Source organism: Salvelinus sp. IW2-2015, linkage group LG8 (assembly GCF_002910315.2).
Source record: "Salvelinus sp. IW2-2015 linkage group LG8, ASM291031v2, whole genome shotgun sequence".
Lineage (NCBI taxonomy): Eukaryota > Metazoa > Chordata > Actinopteri > Salmoniformes > Salmonidae > Salvelinus > Salvelinus sp. IW2-2015.
In genome coordinates, this window is record NC_036848.1 from 36,327,595 (window position 1) to 36,353,416 (window position 25,822).

Genomic DNA, 25,822 nt, shown 5'->3' on the forward strand with positions numbered 1-25,822 from the left:
ATTAAGTGCACAATATTTTTTACATCCCTGTTAGTGAGCATTTCTCCTTTACCAAGATAATCCATCCTCCTGACAGGTGTGGCATATCAAGAAGCCGTTTAAACAGCATGATCAATACACAGGTCCACCTTGTGCTGGGGACAATAAAAGGCCACTCTAAAATGTGCAGTTTTGTCACACAGCACAATGCCACCGATGTTTCAAGTTTTGAGGGAGCATACAATTGGCATGCTGACAGCAGGAATGTCCACCAGAGCTATTGCCAGAGAATTGAATGTTCATTTCGCTACCATAAGCCGCCTCCAACGTCGTTTTAGAGCATTTGGCAGTACGTCCAACCGGCTACAGACAGCATGTAACCACGCCAGCCCAGGACTTCCACATCTGTCTTCTTCACTTACGTGATGGTCTGAGACAAGCCACCCGGACAGCTGATGAAACTGTGGGTTTGCACAACCAAATAATTTCTGCACAAACTGTCAGAAACCATCTCAGGCAAGGCCATCTGCTTGCTCGTCATCCTCACCAGGGTCTTGACCTGACTGCTCTTCACGGAAGAATCCCAGTTTCAACTGTACCGGGCAGAAGGCAGACTGTGTTATTGTGTTGTGTGGGCGAGCTGTTTGCTGATGTCAACGTTGTGAACGGAGTGCCCCATTGTGGGGGTGGGGTTATGGTATGGGCAGGCATAAGCTACGGACAACAAACACAATTGCATTTTATCGATGACACTTTGAATGCAGATACCGCGACGAGATCCTGAGGCCCACTGTCGTGCCATTCAACCGCCGCCATCACGTTTCAGCACGCCCCCATTCCTGGAATGTGAAAAAGTCCTAGTTGTCACCCAATGATAATGTTTGGGATGCTCTGGTAGGTCAGCGTTCCAGTTCCCGCCAATATCCGGCAACTTCGCACAGCCATTGAAGAGTGGACAACATTCCACAAGCAACAGCCTGATCAACTCTACGAGAAGCAGATGTTGCGTGGCATGAGGCAAATGGTGGTCACACCAGATACTGACTGGTTTGCCAATCCACGCCTTTTTTAAGGTGTCTGTGACCAACAGATGCATATGTATTCCCAGTCATGTGAAATCCATAGATTAGGGCCTAATGAATGCGTTTCAATTTACTGATTTCCTTAAATGATCTGTAACTCAGTAAGATCTTTGAAATTGTTGCATATTGCGTCTATATTTTTGTTCAGTGTACATTCCATAACAAGTGAAAGCAAAGGGAGTCTGGTTAAACCTCAAATCATATTTTAATTATTTATGTACTAGGTGGAAGTACAGTATCAGTATGTAAGCAGTTACAGTATATTTAATTGTTTAACGCAATATGGCAAAATCCTACTCTGTAGTCCTTCCAAGTTGCTCATTGCCAGAATATTGTGAACCATAACCTTTTTACATACATCTAATAAAATAGTTTATTGCCTTGATCATTGATGGCTAGTGTAGAGTTCTGTTTTTTATGTAACAGTATCATCCAGTGTAATAAAAGCAAATTACTGTCTACCAAAGCATGTTGCTATACTTTTACATAATGCTATCACAATACGAACTCATTACAAAACAAGCAAAGGATTGTCAGTATTATCAATAAAAATTACATAACATTTATAACCCATTGCTGAAATGATAACATTTATTCAACAATTGCATTCATTTTGTTGGTTATAAACTGAAACCATAGTGCTTTGATACTGAAGCAGAAATTGAAACAAAACCATGACAAAAAAAAAACAATATAAATGTGATGCAAACATGTCTGAATTGAATTTCCCTCCACCCAGACCAAGCCTCAATAAATCTGTCCTGCAGCGCGTGCCGTCCATTGGTCTGACATGCGTGTTTGGAAACAAGCGAGTGCAAGACCAAGTCAAGCTTCAGCGCTTGATTAAGACGGCGGGAAGGATAATTGGTATAGATCAAGAATCAGTCACCAACCTATACACAAAACTAAAACTTGAAAGCATTTTACAGGACAGTACACATCCCCTTCACTCCAAACTCAGTCGCAGCAGCAGCCGGACAAGGGGAAAGAGACTTCTTCATAAAGAAGATCAAAACAGATAGATATGGGGACTCTTTTACTCCAACAGTCATTAGGCTGTATAATAGTCTGTTGGTCCCTCGAGTATTCAGCATATTGCACTTTCACTTTAAATGTGTAGCTATATCACTTTGAATGAATTATATTGTGTAGTTTCTCGGTTTTCATGTACAGGCTTCAGCACATGACCAAATTAAGTTCCCCGATGGGATAATAAAGTGGATCTAAATCCAGTTTTCCTGCATATTCTACAGTAAAGCACAAAATAAAGATACATATGGTTATTTTAAAACAAAATTACTTCATATGACAATTTTTCACCCATTATCAACTTCATTCTTTTTTGCAGATTATCAGATATTCAGGTAGGGCCTGGTGACCATTGAAGATGACACAGGTGTCCACACCCCCATTCACGCTGTCATAAAGAGTGATGGGGTCTCCACTGGGGATCACCGGTGGCACAATAAGATTTGGTGAGCCATGTGTGGACTTCCCTGTCAGCACTTGCGCCTCAACGAAGTACAGGTATGCCTCGTCTGCCAAGCCTTTCCACTGCTTCCTTGCCCCATCCACGCTGCCACTGAAGTAGATCCCCTCTCCGTAGATTAGCTCTACGGATGAAAGTAACACATCAATAATGAAATTAAAGATGCACTATCCAGAAATCGCTCCTCCATTTCCTGGTTGCTAAAATTTGAATAGTTAGCCTAATTTCAGTTTGTGACAAAACAAGCAAGTATAGTGTAGAGAATCATTGTAACATCTAAACCACTGAAATATATTTTCCACAACCAAAAATGTTGCAGTTTCAGCTGTTCGAAGCTGGTATACAAAACCTAAACTTAAGAACAGGAAGCACAGAAATAGAACAGATCTACCACTTCTTAGACTTGCTTTCAATGAGTGACAGATCTATAACACACATTTTTATGTGAATTTGGTTGGGTCTAGGGTTGTACATTTTGGGGAATATTCAGAGGTGGAAACTTTGTGGGAATTAACATGTTAAATGTAGATGTTTTTGCATTGGATATAAACTTAGCAAAAAATAAACGTCCTCGCACTGTCAACTGCGTTTGTCTTCAGCAAACTTAACATGTGTAAATATTTGTATGAACATAAGATTCAACAACTGAGACAAACTGAACAAGTTCCACAGACATGTGACTGACAGAAATTGAATAATGTGTCCCTGAACAAAGGGGGGTCAAAATCAAAAGTAAGTCAGTATCTGGTGTGGCCACCAGCTGCATTAAGTACTGCGGTGCATCTCCTCCTCATGGACTGCACCAGTTTTGCCAGTTCTTGCTGTGAGATGTTACCCCACTCTTCCACCAAGGCAACTGCAAGTTCCCGGACATTTCTGGGGGGAATGGACCTAGCCCTCACCCTCCGATCTAACAAGTCCCAGACGTGCTCAATGGGATTGAGATCCGGGCTCTTCGCTGGCCATGGCAGAACACTGACATTCCTGTCTTGCAGGAAATCACGCACAGAACGAGCAGCATGGCTGGTGGCATTGTCATGCTGGAGGGTCATGTCAGGATGAGCCTGCAGGAAGGGTACCACGAGGGAGGAAGATGTCTTCCCTGTAACGTACGGCGTTGAGATTGCCTGCAATGACAACAAGCTCAGTCCGATGATGCTGTGACACACCGCCCCAGACCATGACGGACACTCCACCTCCAAATCGATCCCGCTTCAGAGTACAGGCCTCATTCCTTCAACGATAAACGCGAATCCGACCATCACCCCTGGTAAGACAAAACCGCGACTCGTCAGAGAAGAGCACTTTTTGCCAGTCCTGTCTGGTCCAGCGACGGTGGGTTTGTGCCCATAGGCGACGTTGTTGCCGGTGATGTCTGGTGAGGACCTGCCTTACAAACAGGCCTACAAGTCCTCAGTCCAGCCTCTCTCAGCCTATTGCGGACAATCTGAGCACTGATGGAGGGATAGTGCGTTCCTGGTGTAACTCGGGCAGTTGTCCTGTACCTGTCCTGCAGGTGTGATGTTCGGATGTACCGATCATGTGCAGGTTTTGTTACACGTGGTCTGCCACTGCGAGGACGATCAGCTGTCCGTCCTGTCTCCCTGTAGCGCAGTCTTAGGCGTCACACAGTACGGACATTGCAATTTATTGCCCTGGCCACATCTGCAGTCCTCATGCCTCCTTGCAGCATGCCTAAGTCACGTTCACACAGATGAGCAGGGACCCTGGGCATCTTTCTTTTGGTGTTTTTCAGTCAGTATAAAGGCCTCTTTAGTGTCCTAGGTTTTCAGAACTGTGCCCATAATTGCCCACCGTCTATAAGCTGTTAGTGTCTTAACAACCGTTCCACAGGTGCATGTTCATTAATTGTTTATGGTTCATTGAACAAGCATGGGAAACAGTGTTTAAACCCTTTACAATGAAGATCTGTGAAGTTATTTAGACTTTTACGAATTATCTTTGAAAGACAGTGTCCTGGAAAATTTCCGCTTCTTTTTTTATTGAATTTATTTACCATATGGAGACAGAAACATAAACCTTGTACCTTATCATAAGTAGACATAATTGCAAATGATTAAATCCTTCCAATAAAAAAAAAAACTAAAAACAATTGAGTTACAAATTGAACTTTAATTAAATGAGTTTACTCTTCACATGGGATGATTTCACTGAACAAAAGAAAGAAATATTGAATGATCCCCAATGCTCAATCACATCTCCCAAAAATGTTTTCAACATACATCTGTAAAATGATAGTCTAGAAACTAAAGCTTTGGTTGTCTTCCTCTCAGGCTTCCATGTCTTCTCCTTGGAACTCCTCAATGTCCACCTCTTGAACATCAGATTCTGAGGCCGCATCTTCACTGTCACTTTCCAACCTTGTTGAGGATGGCTCGTTGTCAGGCTCAACCCCTGTATTGGTCAACCTGTTGCGTGCTTTGGTGTGTGTTCCAAAACAAGAACCAGTTGCGCTCTGAGGCAGCTGATGTTGGTGGGATTTGGAGGATGGAGGCAATAGGGGAAAGAGCCTCAGATCCACAAAGTCCCTTCCACCAGGTGGCTGATGAGATCCGTTTGCACGACTACCATATTGCATCTCCATCCCCAAGTCCGTGCTTGGAAGTGTACTTCACCAGACTGCCAAGAACCTTGCCCTAATCCAGGCTAAGGTGGCGAGACACGGTAGTGATGACACCATAGGCCTTGTTGATCTCTGCACCAGACAGGATGCTCTTGCCAGCATACCTGGGGTCCAACATGTACGCTGCGGCGTGTATGGGCTTCAGGCAGAAGTCTTCACGCTTTTTTAATGTATTTCAGAACTGCAGTTTCCTCTGCTTGGCGCAACAGTGAAGTGGGCAGGGCAGTACAGATTTCTCTTACATCTGCAAGCAGAGCCTGAACATCAGACAGGATGGCATTGTCTCCCTCAAGCCGTGCAATGGCTACTGCTATAGGTTTCAGGAGTTTCAGGCTGCTTACCACCCTCTCCCAAAATACATCATCCAGGAGGATCCTCTTGATGGGGCTGTCCACATCGGCAGACTGTGATATGGCCATTTCTTGGAGAGACTCCTTCCCCTCAAGGAAACTGTCAAACATGACGACAACACCACCCCAACGTGTGTTGCCAGGCAGCATCAACGTGGTGCTCTTATTCTTCTCACTTTGCTTGGTGAGGGAGATTGCTGCTATAACTTGATGACCCTTCACATACCTAACCATTTCCTTGGCTCTCTTGTAGAGTGTATCCATTGTTTTCAGTGCCATGATGTCCTTGAGGAGCAGATTCAATGCATGAGCAGCACAGCCAATGGGTGTGATGTGAGGGTAGGACACCTCCACTTTAGACCAAGCAGCCTTCATGTTCACAGCATTGTCTGTCACCAGTTCAAATACCTTCTGAGGTCCAAGGTCATTGATGACTGTCTTCAGCTCATCTGCAATGTAGAGACCGGTGTGTCTGTTGTCCCTTGTGTCTGTGCTCTTGTAGAATACTGGTTTAGGGGTAGAGATGATGTTAATTATTCCTTGCCCACAAACATTCAACCACCCATTAGAGATGATTGCAATACAGTCTGCTTTCTCTATGATTTGCTTGACCTTCACTTGAACTCTGCATCCAGTAAATTAGTAGATTAAGCATGTCTGGTTGGAGGGGTGTATGCTGGGCGAAGAACACTCAGAAATCTCTTCCAATATACATTGCCTGTGAGCATCAGAGGTGAACCAGTTGCACACAGCTCGAGCAAGACATTCATCAACATTTCTTTGACTACGTTCCTCCATTGAGTCAAAAATACTTCTGATTCCAGGAGGACCATGAGCTGTTGCTATCGATAAGGTGTCTGATTCATCATTTTCACCTCGAATAGAAGTATAGGGACTTTTGTCAGAGGTTGCTTGCTGTGAGCACTGAGGGAACTTTATGCACTTGGCCAGATGATTCTGCATCTTTGTTGCATTCTTCACATATGATTTGACACAGTATTTGAAAATGTACACAGCTTCTCCTTCTACATTTGCTGCAGTGAAATGTCTCCACACATCAGATGGTGCCCGTGCAATTTACCTGTAGAGATACGGGAGGTAGAGATAAGGGAGGGGGGGTGAGTAAAAAAAACAAAAAAAACAAATACAATTCCATGTACAGATAAATTGTTAAGCAGTTAGATTAAACTCCTCCTTTGTAAGATAAATGTTTTAAAATGAAGCATGTATGGAAACAGGTGAATTAACACTCCTCAGCAGGCTCAAGTAAGCTAAAACCCACATGGTAGCAAAAACTAACTAGCAGAAATTGTTAAGTTAGAAATGATTTAAACACACTTTGCTGTTGGCTACTATTTACTAGTTAACAAAAAAATCATATATGTCATAAAAAATATATTCACCCCAACCAGTATTGTAATCAAGACTTACCAGAAAGCATGTAGTCCTTGGCTCAGACAGTGTAGAAGTGTGGGCTCAATAGCATCTCATTAGTGTGCAAGATCTTGAGACTCAGCTGTACATGTGATGGAAGAATGCACTGTGCATGCACAGGGTAAGCAAAATTCCCCAAAATCCCAGGCTTAAGTTCCCATGAAAAGTTTCCGTAAAAGTTTCCGACCCTTTGCAACCCTAGTTGGGTCACCCAAAAGGTTACATATTGCAGTAATACATTAAATGAATTGCTTCACAACAATTATTCCAGAGCTATTCTCCAAACACAGTGCTGGTTCCATAAAAATAGAACACAAAGAATGTCATTAGAATGAATAGAATGTAATTTGTTTTTATTCAAGGGTTACACCTCCGTCAATCGGTTGCGTCATGCCATTGTTATCAAAGTTCTACAGACGCCTCAGCCATAGTTGTGCCCAAAAGTCGAGTCGTGACCAGTCATTCTGAACGGGGGCTAGTGACTGTTTGGTCTAAATTACACTATAGCGGCCAGGTAATACGATGACATTGCTAAAGTAGGCAAATTATTAGTCGGAAACAACTTTGCCATCATTATGATGTCGTCAAATTTACTTTAGACAGCAATGTTGCCTTTAGTGGGCAAAGTTCATCAGCTCCAATTGAGAATGCATTAAGCAGAATATGCAGTTGGGCAGTTGCAATACTGTGACGCAACGTGCAACCCATGAGTAGGTGGCTTCTCTCTTACTGTCAGGTGGTGCAAACTCCCTCTGGAAGCCTACTCTGTTGAGCAGATGACAGTATTGCGCTGGCAGGCGCTGGTACATTCGCTGAGAGGTAGACACGTCCAACTGCTGCTTTTTAAGCTCGAAGACCTGCTTCAGGGCACTGTTCTCCACCTTCTCAACCTGTAACATATTTGCCATAACCATATTTTATTGGTTATCAAGCAGTTAATATCACAGATTGCACCTTTATTGTTAAATCTGTTGTTTCTTGTGCAGACACTCACCCTGACAATTTTAAGCCCGGAAAAATTCCGCTTTCTTTGTCTATAGTCAGAACTGCTCTCGTCAACAAGCTTCCTTGGGGAACTGGTGGAAGTTCTCAGGCCCATGTCACACTCCTCTTCTTTTGCAAAATCCTCTTGGACTTTGCAGCACATGGCTTCCACCTCTAATACAGCAGCTGTGACATCTCTAGAAGCCCCCTGGATGTTCACGCCGGCACAACCATCTTTGAAGAACACCTCAATGGAAACTTTGAACTTGGTCTGAAAGGTCAGCAGCTTTCCAAACTCATGTTGACCAAAGTGCTGGATGAAATTGTTGCGAATGGTGAAGACATTCTTGGAGACAGGGTAGAAAACAGAACAATACCAGGATCTGGCCTCTCTCAATGTCTCATCAAAGGCACCGCTGAGCTCAATATATGGTTGTGACCTTTCCCTTGGATCTCTGGAGTCGAAATAGCCAGTTGTGGGCTCAAATACTTGCAGACGAGAAACAAAATAATAATTTAATCCAAAATACTGCATGCATAGTGCAAAAACCGTTGTAATAAATATGTTGTATCAAGAGTTCTGTTAACAAACAAATGATAATAACATACCACTTCCACTTCTACTTCTTTTGACTGGGATCTCACCTTGAGCGGAGGGACTGTTGAAGGAGCTAGAATATTGTGTTGCGCCTTGAAGAGATTTCAGTTTGTCTTCAAAAGCCTGTGGAAAAGAGCAGAAATATGTGCTCACTGGTAACTAGGCTATATCAACTCTGGTGTCATAAGAAGACAGCAAAGAACTGAAGTCTTTTGGTTTAGAAATGTATCATATTCGCAACTCTTCAGTTCAAAAACGGCTAAGTAATTTAATTTCAAAAGGGTGAAATCGTCAAAGAGCTGTGGGACTATTACCAGGCCACGAAGGATTAGTATGAAAATGACTGATAATACTTTGATCGTAATAATAATGATACTTTTACCCTATATGTCTCAGTGTCCTCTGGATATATAACATAATAGATTTCCATGTTCGTGCCATTGTTTTGCTTGGAAAATTCCACTGCTGTGTCCATCATAATCTGGGCAACCTCTTGCTTGTTGAAGCCCAACATACCAGTACCAATGGCTGGGAAGGAGATTGATGACAGCCGTTTTTTTTGGGCCAAGCTCAGACACTTTGAGATGACGTCACCAAGAACCTGTCATGACAAGAATACAGAAAGCTTTTGTAAAATTTGTAAATGACTTTTTAAATCTATATGTTATTCTTCTGGACTAGAGACATAGTAAAATATAGTTAGATCTTTGATATACTACCCTTAACATATTGCTAGGAACAAGGTAGGATAACTATTTTGTGTTTGATCTCAACAGTACATCTTAGTGTAGTTGAATAGCTTAAAGCCTTATTTGCATTTACCTTTACAGATGCTTGACTTCTGCAAGGACATATCGTGTGGTACACGTAACTGCATGATAAATTGTGTCCTCTGGTCTCAATAACGTCACTGTATTTGTTGTAGCTGTAGCATTTCGATATCTCCACCTGTATGCCTTTTCCAGCCTTTTCCAGAATTGCTTTGGATATTGCCCCGGATGACAAATCAAGGTCGGAAGAAATTGTGTTCACAATGCCGTCTGTCTGTCAATAAAAGACGAGCAAGACATAATATCAGTTCAGTTAAGCTTTCATATATTTGGAAATATGTTCCAAATGCTGAACCAGAGCCAAATATTCATACACATTCCTCCATCAGTCATAACTACCATTCAATTCTGATTATTTATCCTTTTTATGCTCCATTTTCTTTTATTTGTACCTTCTGTTTCTCAATGTATCCTTTTGTGAGGTTCAGAGTGACATTGTTGACTTTCATCAAAGTTGAGCCATTTCCGTGACTCACAGCTTTACTATATGAAGCTTTAGGTGGCTGCCCCCGAGCTGCCGCTGGTTGACTGTGTGAAACCGTTGACCCCAGTATTTCACAGCATGCTCTCTTCATCTCCCCGACCGATAGGTCATCGTGATTGACCAGGCGAACCTCTAAAGGAGCTCCGGAGTAATTGTGATCATGGTACTGTTTCAGGGTTTTAACAATGACGTCTGCACAGAGTGGCAAGGGAAAGTTGAACAAGCCAGAACTTATGGCAGGAATGGCAACAGAATTCAGATGATGTTTCTTCATCTCCTCTAGAATGTTTCTAACAGCCTTTTCAAGTTTTGGTGTGGCTTTATCAACATCATATTTTTGGGGGTTGTATGGTAGGTTTGGACCAACGGCATGAATGATCTTCTTGTATGGAAGGTATCCAGGTGGGGCAACGATGGCATTTCCCGTTACCAACTTTCCGAAGTCCTTTATGTACCGCTCACTCTCTCGCTGGATATCTGGGCCACCGGCATCGCAAAGCGCCTTAGCGAGACCTGCCCCATGACTGAGGTGCTCATTGGCCGCGTTGACCACAGCATCTACGCCATGGTGAGTGGTAAGGTCGTCCCTCCATACAGACACCCTGAGGCCCTTGGACAGCAGGGTAGAAAACCTCATCTCAGGCTTCGTGGACTGTCCTGCACCTGCACTGGCAGCATCCACACCATGGAGCACGGCAGTGCATCCAAACTTGCTTTGCAGGGCGTAAGTCAGAGCTGGTCCACATTGGCCCAGGATGCTCACCATCTCCTCCTCCAGAGGCAAATTGTCTGACTTGGCCATGGCTCACACAATACAGGGTATCCAATGTTGTTCTGAGGACTGAGGAAAACATTTGAGTGTAAGATGTCATATGCAATTAAGGCATACATTACACAAGTCAAATGAGCTTCTTATGAACATGGCACAACCTTTTATTATATATACACGTTTTTTTGTTGTTGTAATAGGCTACATTATGTAACTCCGATTAGATTTTTTCATTCACATGGCCTATCTTATATTACCAACAAACTATCAAGGTGCATGTTGTTCTAATAACTAAATATGATTGTATCACCTATTAATTTCAAATAATGAAAACAATACTTCATTCACATCAGAGGAACTCTATAGGCTGGGACATCTGATCAAGCTGTTTTGCTGGAACAACACTGTGACCTTGAGGACTAGGCTATAATCAAAACTGAAAGTAAACTTACTTGACTGATCTGGTTAAATAAGTAAATAAAAAATACACAATAGTCAATAATATCACTCACAAGCGCAATATTGAATTTGATATTACATTCGATTAAGGCACAAATATCGCAGGGTGTAAATTAGGGTTGAATGGCGGGAACCCGATTACCGAGATAAAGAAACGGATACATTTATATGAACAGCATGGCATGAAATGGAACTGTTAAATGATATGCGATGTCTAAATATGGCTTCTCTCTACTGCCTCTGCATGATTAAATCAACGCTTAAGGTGGGGACATGGTAACTTTTTTTTTTGTGACAGGTAGACCTACATTTGCTGCAGCATTGCCTATGCTACAGTAATATAAAGACTGAATGCGCATCTAATTTACCCATCTCCATCTGGCTTTCAGAGGGGGTCACTTGTTTTTTTAATTGTAAAGATTTATATTTATTTATTGCAGTTGCAGAGTTTTAAAACAGCCTATCGCTTGAATATCGTTGCTTTAAAATCAGTGCGCGCGAGCACTCTTTCTATCAACTCCATTCAAATTGCATCAAAAGTAGATCATGTTTTAGACATATCCATATCCTAGCCTACCTCTTTCAGGTAATACATTCAATGTAGTATTAGCCATATATTTAGCAAATTAATGATGGGTTATACTTACTAAGCTTCTAACTTAAAGCCTCAGTCTCTTGCGTAAAATGCAACCTGTGCTCTGCTGGCCTCAACAACAAAATAACACTCCTTAACTCTTGGAGACCTATGCAGGAAAAGCTAGACAATTTTTTTTTTTGCATTTCTTATACCAATAGACTATTTTTGCTGAATGTTAAATACAGCAGCCAATAGAACTCACGGGTAGTTTGAAAGAAGAGCTAACGCGCGATGGCGGTAGGCTATAACCATTAAAGCGTCAGACCCATAACCGTCAGACCCATAACCATTAAAGCGTCGCCTTCTGCGTCTAATTCTAGTCCTATTATTCAAGGATGTCATTAGAAAGACGAAGATAGACAACTAAACTAGAGGTCGGCCGATTATGATTTTTCAACGCCGATACCGATTATTGGAGGACCAAAAAAATCTGATACCGATTAAATAGGCCGATTTAAAAAAATATATATATATTTGTAAATTTATTTGTACTGACAATTACAACAATACTGAATGAACACTTACTATAATACATCAATAAAATCAATTTAGCCTCAAATAAATAAGGAAACATGTTCAATTTGTTTTAAATAATGCAAAAACAAACTGTTGGAGAAGAAAGTAAAAGTGCAATATGTGCCATGTAAGAAAGCTAACGTTTAAGTTCCTTGCTCAGTACATATGAAAGCTGGTGGTTCCTTTTAACATGAGTCTTCAATATTCCCAGGTAAGAAGTTTTAGGTTGTAGTTATTATAGGAATTATAGGACTATTTCTCTCTATACGATTTGTATTTCATATACCTTTGACTATTGGATGTTCTTATAGGCACTTTAGTATTGCCAGTYTAACAGTATAGCTTACATCCCTCTCCTCGCCGCTACCTGGGCTCGAACCAGGAACACATTGACAACAGCCACCCTCGAAGCAGCGTTACCCATGCAGAGCAAGGGGAACAACTACTCCAAGTCTCAGAGCGAGTGACGTTTGAAACGCTATTAGCGCTCACCCCGCTAACTAGCTAGCCATTTCACATCGGTTACACCAGCCTAATCTCGGGAGTTGATAGGCTTGAAGTCATAAACAGCACAAGGCTTGAAGCATTGCCAAGAGCTGCTGGCAAACGCACGAAAGTGCTGTTTGAATGAATGCTTACGAGCCTGCTGGTGCCTACCATCGCTCAGACTGATCTATCAAATCATAGACTTAATTATAACATAATAACACAGAAATACGAGCCTTAGGTCATTAATATGGTCGTATCCGGAAACTATCATTTCGAAAAACGTTTATTCTTTCAGTGAAATACGGAACCGTTCCGTATTTTATCTAACGGATGGCATCCCTAAGTCTAAATATTGCTGTTACATTGCACAACCCTCAATGTTATGTCATAATTAGGTAAAATTCTGGTTAATTATTTTGCAATGAACCAGGCGGCCCAAACTGTTGCATATACCCTGACTCTGCGTGCAATGAACGCAAGAGAAGTGACACAATTTCACCTGGTTAATATTGCCTGCTAACCTGGATTTCTTTTCGCTAAATATGCAGGTTTAAAAATATATACTTCTGTGTATTGATTTTAAGAAAGGCATTCATGTTTATGGTTAGGTACACGTTGGAGCAACGACAGTCCTTTTTCGCGAATGCGCACCGCATCGATTATATGCAATGCAGGACATGCTAGATAAACTAGTAATATCATCAACCATGTGTAGTTATAACTAGTGATTATGATCGATTGATTGTTTTTTATACGATAAGTTTAATGCTAGCTAGCAACTTACCTTGGCTTCTTACTGCATTCGCGTAACAGGCAGGCTCCTCATGAGGCAGGTGGTTAGAGCGTTGGACTAGTTAACCGTAAGGTTGCAAGATTGAATCCCTGAGCTGACAAGGTAGAAATCTGTCATTCTGCCCCTGAACGAGGCAGTTAACCCACCGTTCCTAGGCCATCATTGAAAATAAGAATGTGTTCTTAACTGACTTGCATAGTTAAATAAAGGTGTAAAAAAATAAATAATAATTGTTATGAAAACTTGAAAAATCCCTAATTAAAATTGGCCATTCCGATTAAATCGGTCGACCTCTACACTAAACCCATTTCATTTATGTTGAAAGCGAGTAAGGAATGAAGCAACAGTGAGAGAAAGAGTCAGCCTACTAATTATACAAATAGGCCCCATTATATTTTAAAATCAAATTCGCTAGCCTATACCTGGAACTTTGTAGGCTCCAACAGAATGGTGGTTTGAACTGTGTGTGTAATTCCAATAACACAGTTCACACTCAAATTAGCCTACTGGGGCCTCCCGGGTGGCGCAGTGGTCTAGGGCACTGCATCGCAGCGCTAGCTGCGCCACCAGAGACTCTGGGTTTGCGCACAGGCTCTGTCGCCGTGGGGCGACGCACAATTGGCCTAGCGTCGTCCGGGTTAGGGAGGGTTTGGCCGGTAGGGATATCCTTGTCTCATCGCGCACCAGCGACTCCTGTGGCGGGCCGGGCGCAGTGCGCGCTAACCAAGGGAGCCAAGTGCACAGTGTTTCTTCCGACACATTGGTGCGGCTGGCTTCCGGGTTGGAGGCGCGCTGTGTTAAGAAGCAGTGCGGCTTAGTTGGGTTGTGTTTCAGAGGACGCATGGCTTTCGACCTTCGTCTCTCCCGAGCCCGTATGGGAGTTGTAGCGATGAGACAAGATAGTAATTACTAGCAATTGGATACCGCGAAAAGGAGGTAAATTTAAAAAAAATAAAAAGATAAGAAATTTGCCTACTGGAGTTAGTTTCACTTATTTACTCAAGACATCATTCGGAAATAAAGTATTTAGACCACTTGACTATTTTCGCATTTTTATGTTACAGCCGTATTCTAAAATGGATTAAAAGAATAAAACATCCCCCAATCTACACACAACCCCCATAATGAGTTTAATGGGAGTTTCTCCCATTCTTCTCTACAGATCCTCACAAGCTCTGTCAGGTTGGATGGGGTGTGTCGCTGCACAGCTATTTGCAGGTCTATCTAGAGATGTTAGATCGGGTTCAAGTCTGGGCTCTGGCTGGGCCACTCAAGGACATTCAGAGACTTGTCCTGAAGCCACTTCTGTGTTGTCTTGACTGTGTGCTTAGGGTCATTGTCCTGTTGGAAGGTGAACCTTTGCCCCAGTTTGAGGTCCTGAGTGCTCTGGAGCAGGTTTTCATCAAGGATCTCACTGTACTTCGCTCCATTCATCTTTCTCTTGATCCTGACTAGTCTCCCAGTCCCTGCCGCTGAAAAGAAAACATACCCACAGCATGATGCTGCCACCACCATACTTCACCGTAAGGATGGTGCCAGGTTTCCTCCAGATGTGATACTTGGCATTTCATCAGACCAGATAATACTGTTTCCTCATGGTCTGAGAGTCTTTAGGTGCCTTTTGGCAAACTCCAAGCGGGCTGTGATGTGCATTTTACTGAGGCGTGGTTTCCGTCTGGCCATTCTACCATAAAGGCCTGATTGGTGGAGTGCTGCAGAGATGATTGTTCTATCTGCACAGAGGAACTCTGGAGCCCTGTCAGTGACCATCGGGTTCTTTGTCACCTCCCTGACCAAGGCCCTTCTCCCCCGATTGCTCAGTTTAGACCGGGCGGCCAGCACTAGGAAGTGTCTTGGTGTTCCAAACTTCTTCCATTTAAGAATGATGGAGGCCACTGTGTTCTTGGGGACCTTCAATACTGAAGAAATGTTTTGTTACCCTTCCCCAGGTCTGTGCCTCGACACAATCCTGTCTTGGAGCTCTACGGAGAATTGCTTCGAGGGGTATAATGTCTCCAGTTGCATCCATTAGCTACGGACTGTCCCAACTTTTGAAGCAGAGTGGGTTGAACTAGACTTTTTGTGGAGTATTTCGCTACATTGTACATCGAAAAGAGGAAGCGAAAGGGAGATGGTTTGTTGAAGAATGGTAGAAAGTGTAAGCAGACTGAGCTGTACGCCAGATCGAAGAGAGGAGGAGAAATGGAAGTGAATGAGGGTGAAGTATCGGAGGTGGTAGGTGTGGTGAAGTCTCGGAACCCAAGGCTTGCACCGAGAGTCAGGATAAAGACAAGTTTGGAGTGAAGTGAAGGAAGGACATTTCTTTTTAAAAAGTGGACCCTTATTTTTTGGCTGATCCATTTTGTGGTTTCATGGTGGATGAAAACAGAGTTGAGTGCTGTGGAATCGGTCAAGGTAACCAGAAGTGGTTTGTGATAGTTTGTTTATGCTGATCAGAAGGAGCAGGCGCTCCACCATAAACGAATGGTGGCAAGAGATGGGAATTGTTTTGCTCTCAAGAAAAGGGTGCCACTGAAAGGAGTAATTATTGGGGTAGTAGTAAATGTGAAAGTTGACCAACTGAAGGGGAAGATTACCGGTAGGGATGCACGATATATTGGTGAACATATCGGAATCGGACGATATAACAAAAATGACAACATTGTTATAAGCCCAACGTCTAGTTTAATGCCGACGTTAATAACTGATGTCAAAGCTACAGTGCATACCTATATAAAAACATACGTACAGTTGAAGTCGGAAATTTACATACACTTAAGTTGGACTCATTAAAACTCGTTTTTCAACCACTCCACAAATGTCTTGTTAACAAACTATAGTTTTGGCAAGTCGGTTAGGACATCTGCTTTGTTGGAAAAATGACTTGTGTCATGCTCAATTGTTTACAGACAGATTATTTTACTGTATCACAATTCCAGTGGGTCAGAAGTTTACATACACTAAGTTGACTGTGCCTTTAAACAGCTTGGAAAATTCCAGAAAATGATGTCATGGCTTTAGAAGCTTCTGATAGGCTAATTGACATAATTTGAGTCAATTGGAGGTACCTGTGGATGTATTTCAAGGCCTACCTTCAAACTCAGTGCCTCTTTGCTTGACATCATGGGGAAATCAAAAGACCTCCACAAGTCTGGTTCATCCTTGGGAGCAATTTCCAAACGCATGAAGGTACCATGTTCATCTGTTCAAACAATAGTATGCAAGTATAAACACCATGGGACCATGCAGCCGTCATACCGCTCAGGAAGGAGACGCGTTCGGTCTCCTAGAGATGAATGTACTTTGATTTGCAATTTTCGCACCAATCTCAGAACAACAGCAAAGGACCTTGTGAAGACGGTGGAGGAAACAGGTACAAAAGTATCTATATCCACAGTAAAACGAGTCCTATATCGACATAACCTGAAAGGCCGCTCAGCAAGGAAGAAGCCACTGCTCTAAAACCGTCATAAAAAGCCAGACTACGGATTGCAACTGCACATGGGGACAAATATCGTACTTTTTGGAGAAATGTCCTCTGGTCTGATGAAACAAAAATAGAACTGTTTGGCCATAATGACCACCGTTATGTTTGGAGGAAAAAGGGGGAGGATTGCAAGCCGACGAACACCATCCCAAATGTGAAGCACGGGGGTGGCAGCATCATGTTGTGGGGGTGCTTTGCTGCAGGGGGGACTGGTTCCATTCACGAAATAGATGGCATCATGAGGCAGGGAATTATGTGGATATATTGAAGCAACATCTCAAGACATCAGTCAGGAAGTTAAAGCTTGGTCGCAAATGGGTCTTCCAAATGGACAATGACCCCAAGCATACTTCCAAAGTTGTTGTAAAATGGCTTAAGGACAACAAAGTCAAGGTATTGGAGAGGCAAAGCCCTGACCTCAATCCTATAGAAAATTTGTGGGCAGAACTATAGCTACTGAAACAGATGTTGTGTTATTTGACATGTATCTTTTTTGACACGCAAAGACCCAAACGGCATTCCATAGAAATCCTGGTTGAGAATGAAATGACTTAACAAATGAACAACGAAACAGCACAGCGAGTCAGTGAAAGAAGTAGGTTTTGATTATGTGTTACTGGTAATGGGGACATCAGTAAATGCCTACAAAATAAAATTTTGGTAAGTGTGGTGTGTGTGTAACCTTTATTTAACTAGGCAAGTCTTAAGAACAAATTCTTATTTACAATGATGGCCCTGACGACGCTGGGCCAATTGTGCGCCGCCCTATGGGACTCCCAGTCACGGCCGGATGTGATACAGCCTGGATTCGAACCAGGGACTGTAGTGACGCCTCTTGCACTGAGATGCAGTGCCTTAGACCGCAGCATCCATGTGTGTGTTAACTATGTAACTGTACCAGAATGCTTAAAAGGGTCGCTAAAATGTTAAATATCGGCATCGTTTTTTTTTGGCAAGGAAAATATCGGATATCGGTATCGGCCAACAATGTCATATCAGTGCATCACTAATTACCGGTGTTTGTGATGCTCGTCGTTTGGTGCGACGCAGACAGGGTGGCGTGAGTGGTGAAACAGAGAGTCGTTGTCTGTTCTTTTGAGTTTTGATGAGTCTTTGCTTGACAAAGTGATGTTTGGATATAAATTATCCTGTACGAGCTTTTGTGCCAAATACATTACATTGTTACAAGTGTTAAGCTTATGGGCATGTGGCAGCAGTGTGTAGGAGGGAGGTTCTTAGGTGTGAGAAGTGTGCAGAAGGCGATGAGACAAAGGAATGTGTAGCATTGGGGAAAGTAGTGGTATGTGTTAATTGTAGGGATGCCCATGGGGCTGGGGATCAGAAATGACCGGTGGAAGAGAGGCAGGTTGAGGTTTCCAGGGTTAGAGTAGTGCAGAAGTTGTCATATGCTGAGGCAATGAAGGAAGATGGGTCAAGGGGGAGGGATCAAATCAAATTTTATTAGTCACATGCGCCGAATACAACAGGTGACCTCACAGTGAAATGCTTACTTACGAGCCCATAACCAACAATGCAGTTTAAAAAAAACATGGATAAGAATAAGAAATAAAAGTATCAAGTCATTAAAGAGCAGCAGTAAAGTAGCAATAGCGAGACTATATACAGGGGGGGTACCGTTACAGAGTCAATGTGCGGGGGCACCGGTTAGTTGAGGTAATATGTACATTAAGGTAGAGTCATTAACGTGACTATGCATAGATGACAGAGAATAGCAGTGGTGTAAAAGAGGGGGAGAGGGCAATGCAAATAGTCTGGGTAGCCATTTGATTAGGTGTTCAGGAGTCTTATGGCATGGGGGTAGAAGTTGTTTAGAAGCCTCTTGGACCTAGACTTGGTGCTCCAGTATTGCTTGCCGTGCGGTAGCAGAGAAAACAGTCTATGACTGGGGTGGCTGGAGTCTGACAATTTTTAGGGCCTTCCTCTGAAACGCCTGGTATAGAGGTCCTGGATGGCAGGAAGTTTGGCCCTGGTGATGTACTGGGCCATACGCACTACCCTCTGTAGTGCCTTGCGGTCAGAGGCCGGAGTAGTTGTCATACCAGGCAGTGATGCAACCAGTCAGGATGCTCTCGATGGTGCAGCTGTAAAAACTTGTTGAGGATCTGAGGACCCATGCCAAATCTTTTCAGTCTCCTGAGGGGGAATAGGTTTTGTCGTGCCCTCTTCACGACGGTCTTGTTGTGCTTGGACCATATTAGTTTGTTGGTGATCTGGACACCAAGGAACTTGAAGCTCTCAACCTGCTCCACTGCAGCCCAGTCAATGAGAATAGGGGCATGTTCGGCCCACCTTTTCCTGTAGTCCACAATCATCTCCTTTGTCTTAATCACGTTGAGGGAAAGGTTGTTGTCCTGGCACCCCATGGCCAGGTCTCTGACCTCCTCCCTATAGGCTGTCTCGTCGTTGTCGGTGATCAGGCCTACCACGGTTGTGTCGTCTGCAAACTTAATGGTGTTGGAGTCGTGCTTGGCCGTGCAGTCATGAGTGAACAGGGAGTACACGAGGGGACTGAGCACACACCCCTGAGAGGCCCCTGTGATGAGGATCAGCATGGCACATGTTTTGTTACCTACCCTTACTACCTGGTGGTGGCCCGTCAGGAAGTCCAGGATCCAGTTGCAGAGGGAGGTGTTTAGTCCCAGGATCCTTAGCTTAGTGATGAGCTTTGAGGGCAATATGGTGTTGAACGCTGAGCTGTAGTCAATGAATAGCATTCTGTACATAGGTGTTCCTTTTGCCCAGGTGGGAAAGGGCAGTGTGGAGTGCAATAGAGATTGCATCATCTGTGGATCTGTTTGAGCTGTATGCAAATTGGAGTGGGTCTAGGGTTTCTGGGATAATGGTGTTAATGTGATCCATGACCAGCCTTTCAAAGCACTTCATGGCTACAGACGTGAGTGCTACGGGTCAGTGGCCATTTAGGCAGGTTACCTTAGTGTTCTTGGGCACAGGGACTATGGTGGTCTGCATAATACATGTTGGTATTACAGACTCGGACAGGGAGAGGTTGAAAATGTCAGTGAATACACTTGCCAGTTGGTCAGCACATGCTCGAAGTAGACGTCCTGGTAATCCGTCTGGCCCTGCGACCTTGTGAATGTTGACCTGCTTAAAAGGTCTTACTCACATCGGCTGCGGAGAGCGTGATCACACAGTCTTCCGGAGCAGCTGGTGCTTTCATGCATGTTTCAGTGTTACTTGCCTCGACGCGAGCATAGAAGTAGTTTAGCTTGTCTGGTAGGCTCCTGAAAGGAGTGGTGTGAGTAGTAGATCTGTACCAGTACAGCGGGATAGGCCAACAAGTGATATGTTTCAGTAAGATTGTATTTTTAGCAATGGTTATCAAATGTACTGCAGGGATGGAACGTAAGTCGCAGAAAATGTAGGTTGTGGTGGCAGCTGCAGAGGTATTTGGATGCGAGACTTGACATCAGAATACTTAACACAATTTTTTTCTTAACTTCTTAAAGCATTGTTGGTTAGGGGCTTGTAAGTAAGTATTTCCCTGTAAGGTCTACTACACCTGTCGTATTTGTCCTACGTGACAAATACATTTTGATTTGAAAAGTTACAGGGTGTGTTAAGTGGTAGTGTCCCATCCGTTCAGGCTGTTGGCCTGAGGTAGGGCAATATATTTAAAATGTGGAGTAGGGTGGTGGGTTAAAAAATATATATAAATAATTTAGTGAGTATGGTTAGATGGTAGGGTATTTGTTGATTGTATTTAATTTTTTTGAGCAAAGTTTACGGGAGTTTTACGCCAGTCTAGTAGGTGGCGGTAATGCAACATTTATTGGATGCCAAACGCCGTTAAACCATCGTAGAAGATGTTCCAACTTTACCACAGTGCCAGTTTACTTTTTATATCGAATGTGAGCACTCAAGCGTTTCAATCGCAGGTGTGTGTGTAATGCTCTGTCATGGTTGCTAAAGTTATACACTGTTCGCTCAATTTCAGTTTGAGAGAGAACAAGCACTAACTGGTGCTGCTGGGAATCATCTAAATCGCAGTGTAATATTTTCAATAAGCAAAGATATTTTGTTTTAGTCGTTTGAAGCTGGTGGACCAAAACCGAAAGAGAAAGACTTAAGCGCGAGTCTTTGCCAAGTTACAGGAAATAAGATACGGGGGAGGGGAGATTGGTTTGGAATACAGTTCTGTTTCAATTCACCTAGCTTCTTCACAGGGGTGAAATCCTGAGAAATTCTATGGGTGTGTTCGTAAATTCACTCTGGAATGTTTGAGTTCGCTCTTAGCGTTCGTAAATACATAACGCTCTCCGAACGTTCAAGGCACACACTGGAAGCTCTGGCCGAGGAGTAGTGTTGATCCGAGCGTTCTGACATCAACAGCACCCAAACGAACTACTACCAGACACTAATGAGAGAACACCGCACTCTGACCATTCTTCTCGCCCTATAACAAAGCCGGTTAGGCTGTTTATGTTATCTAGAGCGTTGGTGACTGGTCCTGTGCTGCAGGCAATTTAATTACGTTTACTGACATGGTCATATTCAACGGATGTTGCCAGTTCGTAAATTCCTCAGTTATTCTGCGCTCTAGCACTCGGATGTGAGCGCATGACATCGGAGTAGATAGCCAGAGTGAATTTACGAACGCACAATGTGAAGCAACTTTAAACACTTTCCAAATGTCGGTCTTGTTAGACACTTCCTCTCTGCTTACATGTCAAAATAAAAATCCTGCACGTGCGCCATAAATGGACAACAAATAGCCTACTATCCATGCATCCAAAACACACACTCACTAGCCTAATACAGAAACGGGCTATCTTTAAAACGAGCTTAATCTAACAATCAGTTTCCAGACGACAATATCCCTCCCAACTAACGTACATTGTCACAACGTATCTGCTGTACTTTTACATCAATCGAACCAACCAGCAAAGTTGCAAAGAAATAATGAAGCTGCGTAGTCTACTCACCTGACGGCAGCTAATGTTTATAGTAAAGGCAACTGACGAGTCGACTGGATATTAAAAAATATGGAATTCAATGCATCGAGTCGTCGTCGACAAAGCTCAAAACTGAAAGAAATGATCAGTAAAATGACATTTAAACACGCCCCCTTCTTGGAAGCGAAACATAATTAGGCTACCGTTCTCTTAGCAGCAGGATATTATGCTGGCAACACGATCGCGGATTTGTTTTCTTCAAAATAAGAGTTCCCCTGCAAAGACATGCTAAACTTTGGTAGTGTCGATTTTTTGGGCCGTCTAGGGTGACCACATGTTCCGTATTGTGCGGGACAGTCACGAATTTTGGCCCTTTGTCCTGCGTCTCGCAATCATGTCCGCATTTTAACAACAAATTCAAACACATTCCCGTATTCCAGTCAGACATTCCAACCTGTCTCTTGGAGTCACGTTATGGACAGATATACCATACGGATGTGGTACTGGCAATGGCGACCTGTCATCCGTCATTCAGAGCCCCACCTGTTTTGAGCCCCACATTTTTTGAAGAAAAAAAAATATATATATATAACTTAACTATATACTTGCAAAAAGTGTGCTTCCTTCAAAGAGCTACAAAAGTAAGTAAATAGCCATATTATACCAAAATATATAAGGTCATTTCGTCAAACTCGTGAGGCTCTCCATGCCCATGCTCATTACTTTCTCATACAACATATTTGCAACTTCACTCAACCCTGTTTTGAAAGACTCCCGAACTGTTTTACATTTCCGACTCTAAAAAGGTATACCTTAGAATCATCTGTCGATATCTGTCTATCTGTCGATAGAACATTCATCCAAGAGTCTTGATGATCATCCAGGATGTAAAAAAAAAGGCAGTCCTGTTCCTCTCCTATTCACCTATAACGTTTCAGGTAAGACCCAAGTGCAGACTGTGTTGAAGTAACAATGTTTACTACAGCAACCGGGGCAGGCAAATGACAGGTCAAGGCAGGCAGGGGTCGATAATCCAGAGTGGTGGGGCAAAGGTACAGGACGGCAGGCAGGTTCAGGGTCAGGTCAGGCAGAGGTCGGAAATCCAGAGTAGGAGCAACGGTACAGGACGGCAGGCAGAATCAGGGGCAGGCAGAGTGGTCAGGCAGGCGGGCTCCGAGTCAGGACAGGCAAGGGTCAAAACCAGGAGGGCGAGAAAAAAGAGACTGGGAAAAAACAGGAGCTGAGACAAAACGCTTGTTGACTTGACAAACAAGACGAACTGGCAACAGACAGGGAAAATGGGCGACACCTGGAGGGGGTGGAAACAATCACAAGGACAGGTGAAACAGATCAGGGCGTGACACTACCTAGAGTCCCCTCACAGTCCCTTCAGTTTCCCTTAAATCCCGTTAGTTTGTCTGCTCAGCCTACCTTAGTTATCCCTCACCCATCGTAGACCTGCCATTCCCAACCAATCAGAGCGCTTAGAAATGCGCATCTAGACACTGCACCCGCCCACTGAGGTCAGAGTGTTATCGTCACCAAAGGGAGAAGAGAGAATTTTTCAGAGGACTTTTTGTCGACAGTAACACGAATGTCTGAATGTTGTGCACCATCGAAATGTAAGTTGCAGGTGGATTTAGTGGGAGTTTTACATGCTGTGTAATAATAGGTAATTTCCACTAATTACTTACTGTTACTTTGATAACTTTCAGACTAAAATGAACTGACATTCAGACATTAGGATGGAAATGGCGCCGAAAGAGAGGGCTGCCTCGCTTCTAGTCCTTAGGAAACTTTGCAGTATTTTGTATACTATCTATTGCATCTTAGCCTATGCCGCTCTGACATTGCTCATCCATATATTTATATATTCTTATTTCATTCCTTTACTTAGATGTGTGTGCATTAGGTATTTGTTTTGGAATTGTTAGATATTACTTGTTAGATATTGCTGCACAAGTCGGAACTAGAAGCACAACCATTTTGCTACACTCGCAACAACATCTGCTAACCATGTGTATGTGACCAATAAACTTTGATTTGATGAACAATAATGGCGCCAGAGGAGATGGCTGCCATTTTCCAGTCCCCTAACCAATTGTGCTATTGTGTGTGTTTGTTTTTTCACGTTATTTGTAACTTATTTTGTACATATTGTTTCTGCCACCGTCTCCTATGACCAAATAGAGCTTCTAGATATCAGGACAGCGATTAGTCACCCCCTACTGGACGAAGATTTTTTCTTTAACGAGTCGGACGTGAAGGATTTACTTTAGACGCCCGACAAGGCCCTCATCCCGTCATTCACAGAAGAAAGAGACTGCAATATCGGGGACATAAGTCTGGGTGCCTTGTAAGGATACGACGGCGAGTGCGTAATCTGCCTTTACCATCGGTCTTATTAGCCAACGTACAATCATTGGATAATAAAATAGACGAACTACGAGCACGTATATCCTACCAACGGGACATTAACTGTAATATCTTATGTTTCACCGAGTAGTGGCTGAACGACGACATGAATAACATACAGCTGCCGGTGGCTGAATGACGACATGAGTAACATACAGCTGCCGGTTTTACGCTTTTTCGGCAGGATAGAACAGCTGCCTCCGGTATGACGAGGGCTAGCGGTCTCTGTATATTTGTAAAAAAAAAAAAGCTGGTACATGAAATCTAAGGAAGTTTCGAGGTTTTGCTCGCTTGAGTTAGAGTATCTCATGATAACGTGTAGACCACACTATTTACCAAGAGAGTTTTCATCAATATTCTTCGTAGCTGTCTATTTACCACAACAAACCGATTCTGAAACTTGGACCACACTCAATGAGCAGTATACGGCCATAAACAAACAGGAAAGCGATAATCCAGAGGCTGGGGACTTTAATGAAGGGTAAATAAAATCGTTTTTACCTCATTTCTACCAGCATATTAAACATCTTAAGCATCAGACACTTGTTTTCAATTTTCATCAAAAATGACATACCCATATTCTAACTAGCTCAGGACCTGAAGCAAGGATATGCATATTCTTGATACAATTTGAAAGTAAACACTTTGAAGTTTGTGGAAATGTGAAATTAATGTAGAATAATATAACACATTAGATCTGGTAAAAGATAATGCAAACAAAAAAACATGTTTTTTATTTTTGTTCCATCATCTTTGAAATGCAAAGGAAAGGCCATAATGTATTATTGGAGTTTAGGCCCAATTTTTGCCACTAGATGGCGGCAGTGTGTGTGCGAAGTTTCAGATTGATCAGGTGAAGCATTTCAATACTGGACAATATTTTGTATCAAGTCTGCCCAAATGTGCTGAATTGGTCAATTGATACATTTAAGTACATAACTATAGAGAACAAACAAAAATTATATGGTAATACACAATTTAAGTTTACACACTCCCAGGAATGTCATACATGCATTAGTTTATACACTAACTTTCACACATCTAGATGGCCGGGCGGGGTGGGTGTGGAGCCAGAGACAGCAAGGGTTCAAACTGTAGAACCCAGTTCCTACATTTGAATTTAAAAATGGATTTTATCAAACAAAACTATAGTACATTTTATCTCGGGACCCTCAGGATGACAAATCAGAGCAAGATTTTATTTTATTTTATTAGGATCTCTTTTAGTCCCCATTTGGACTAATCTTCCAAGAGTCCTTTAACATTAAAATACAATTTATAATATGAACACATTTTCACATATAACACACTATTACAAACACACATAATATACTAACGTAATGACCCAATAAATACTCAATCTAAAAAATATTGATTCTTCATCTACTACAGTCCCAAAAAAATTCTATGTATTATATTTAAATTGTTTTAAAATAATGTTTAAAT

At 42.7% G+C, this 25,822-nt stretch overlaps 1 protein-coding gene across 2 annotated transcripts; it reads right to left on the bottom strand.

The window, feature by feature from the left end:
* Positions 1–1,247: 1,247 nt before the first annotated feature.
* Positions 1,248–22,148, bottom strand: LOC111967828 (protein mono-ADP-ribosyltransferase PARP9). Of its 2 annotated transcripts, none has more exons than XM_023993227.2 (8): positions 21,992–22,148; positions 9,783–10,715; positions 9,383–9,604; positions 8,943–9,161; positions 8,572–8,683; positions 7,973–8,451; positions 7,709–7,868; positions 1,248–2,674 (listed from the first exon to the last, which is right to left on the bottom strand). In XM_023993227.2, the coding sequence occupies exons 2-8, from the start codon at positions 10,674–10,676 to the stop codon at positions 2,394–2,396; spliced, it is 2,367 nt and encodes a 788-aa protein (XP_023848995.1). In that variant the 5' UTR covers positions 10,677–10,715; positions 21,992–22,148; the 3' UTR covers positions 1,248–2,393. The 2 variants fall into 2 exon arrangements, with proteins under 2 accessions (XP_023848995.1, XP_023848998.1); XM_023993230.2 differs by having other exon boundaries at positions 8,608–8,683; positions 21,992–22,147.
* Positions 22,149–25,822: the final 3,674 nt, after the last annotated feature.

What these genes read in the sequence shown, in the direction of transcription:
- LOC111967828 (XM_023993227.2), bottom strand. Translation starts at nt 10,676, where the DNA reads ATGGCCAAGTCAGACAATTTGCCTCTGGAGGAGGAGATGGTGAGCATC. An exon ending in AGGACACTGAGACATATAGG is followed by an intron (nt 8,684 to 8,942) that starts GTAAAAGTATCA and finishes TCTTTTCCACAG; the next exon opens with GCTTTTGAAGACAAACTGAA. An exon ending in AAGAAGTAGAAGTGGAAGTG is followed by an intron (nt 8,452 to 8,571) that starts GTATGTTATTAT and finishes CTCGTCTGCAAG; the next exon opens with TATTTGAGCCCACAACTGGC.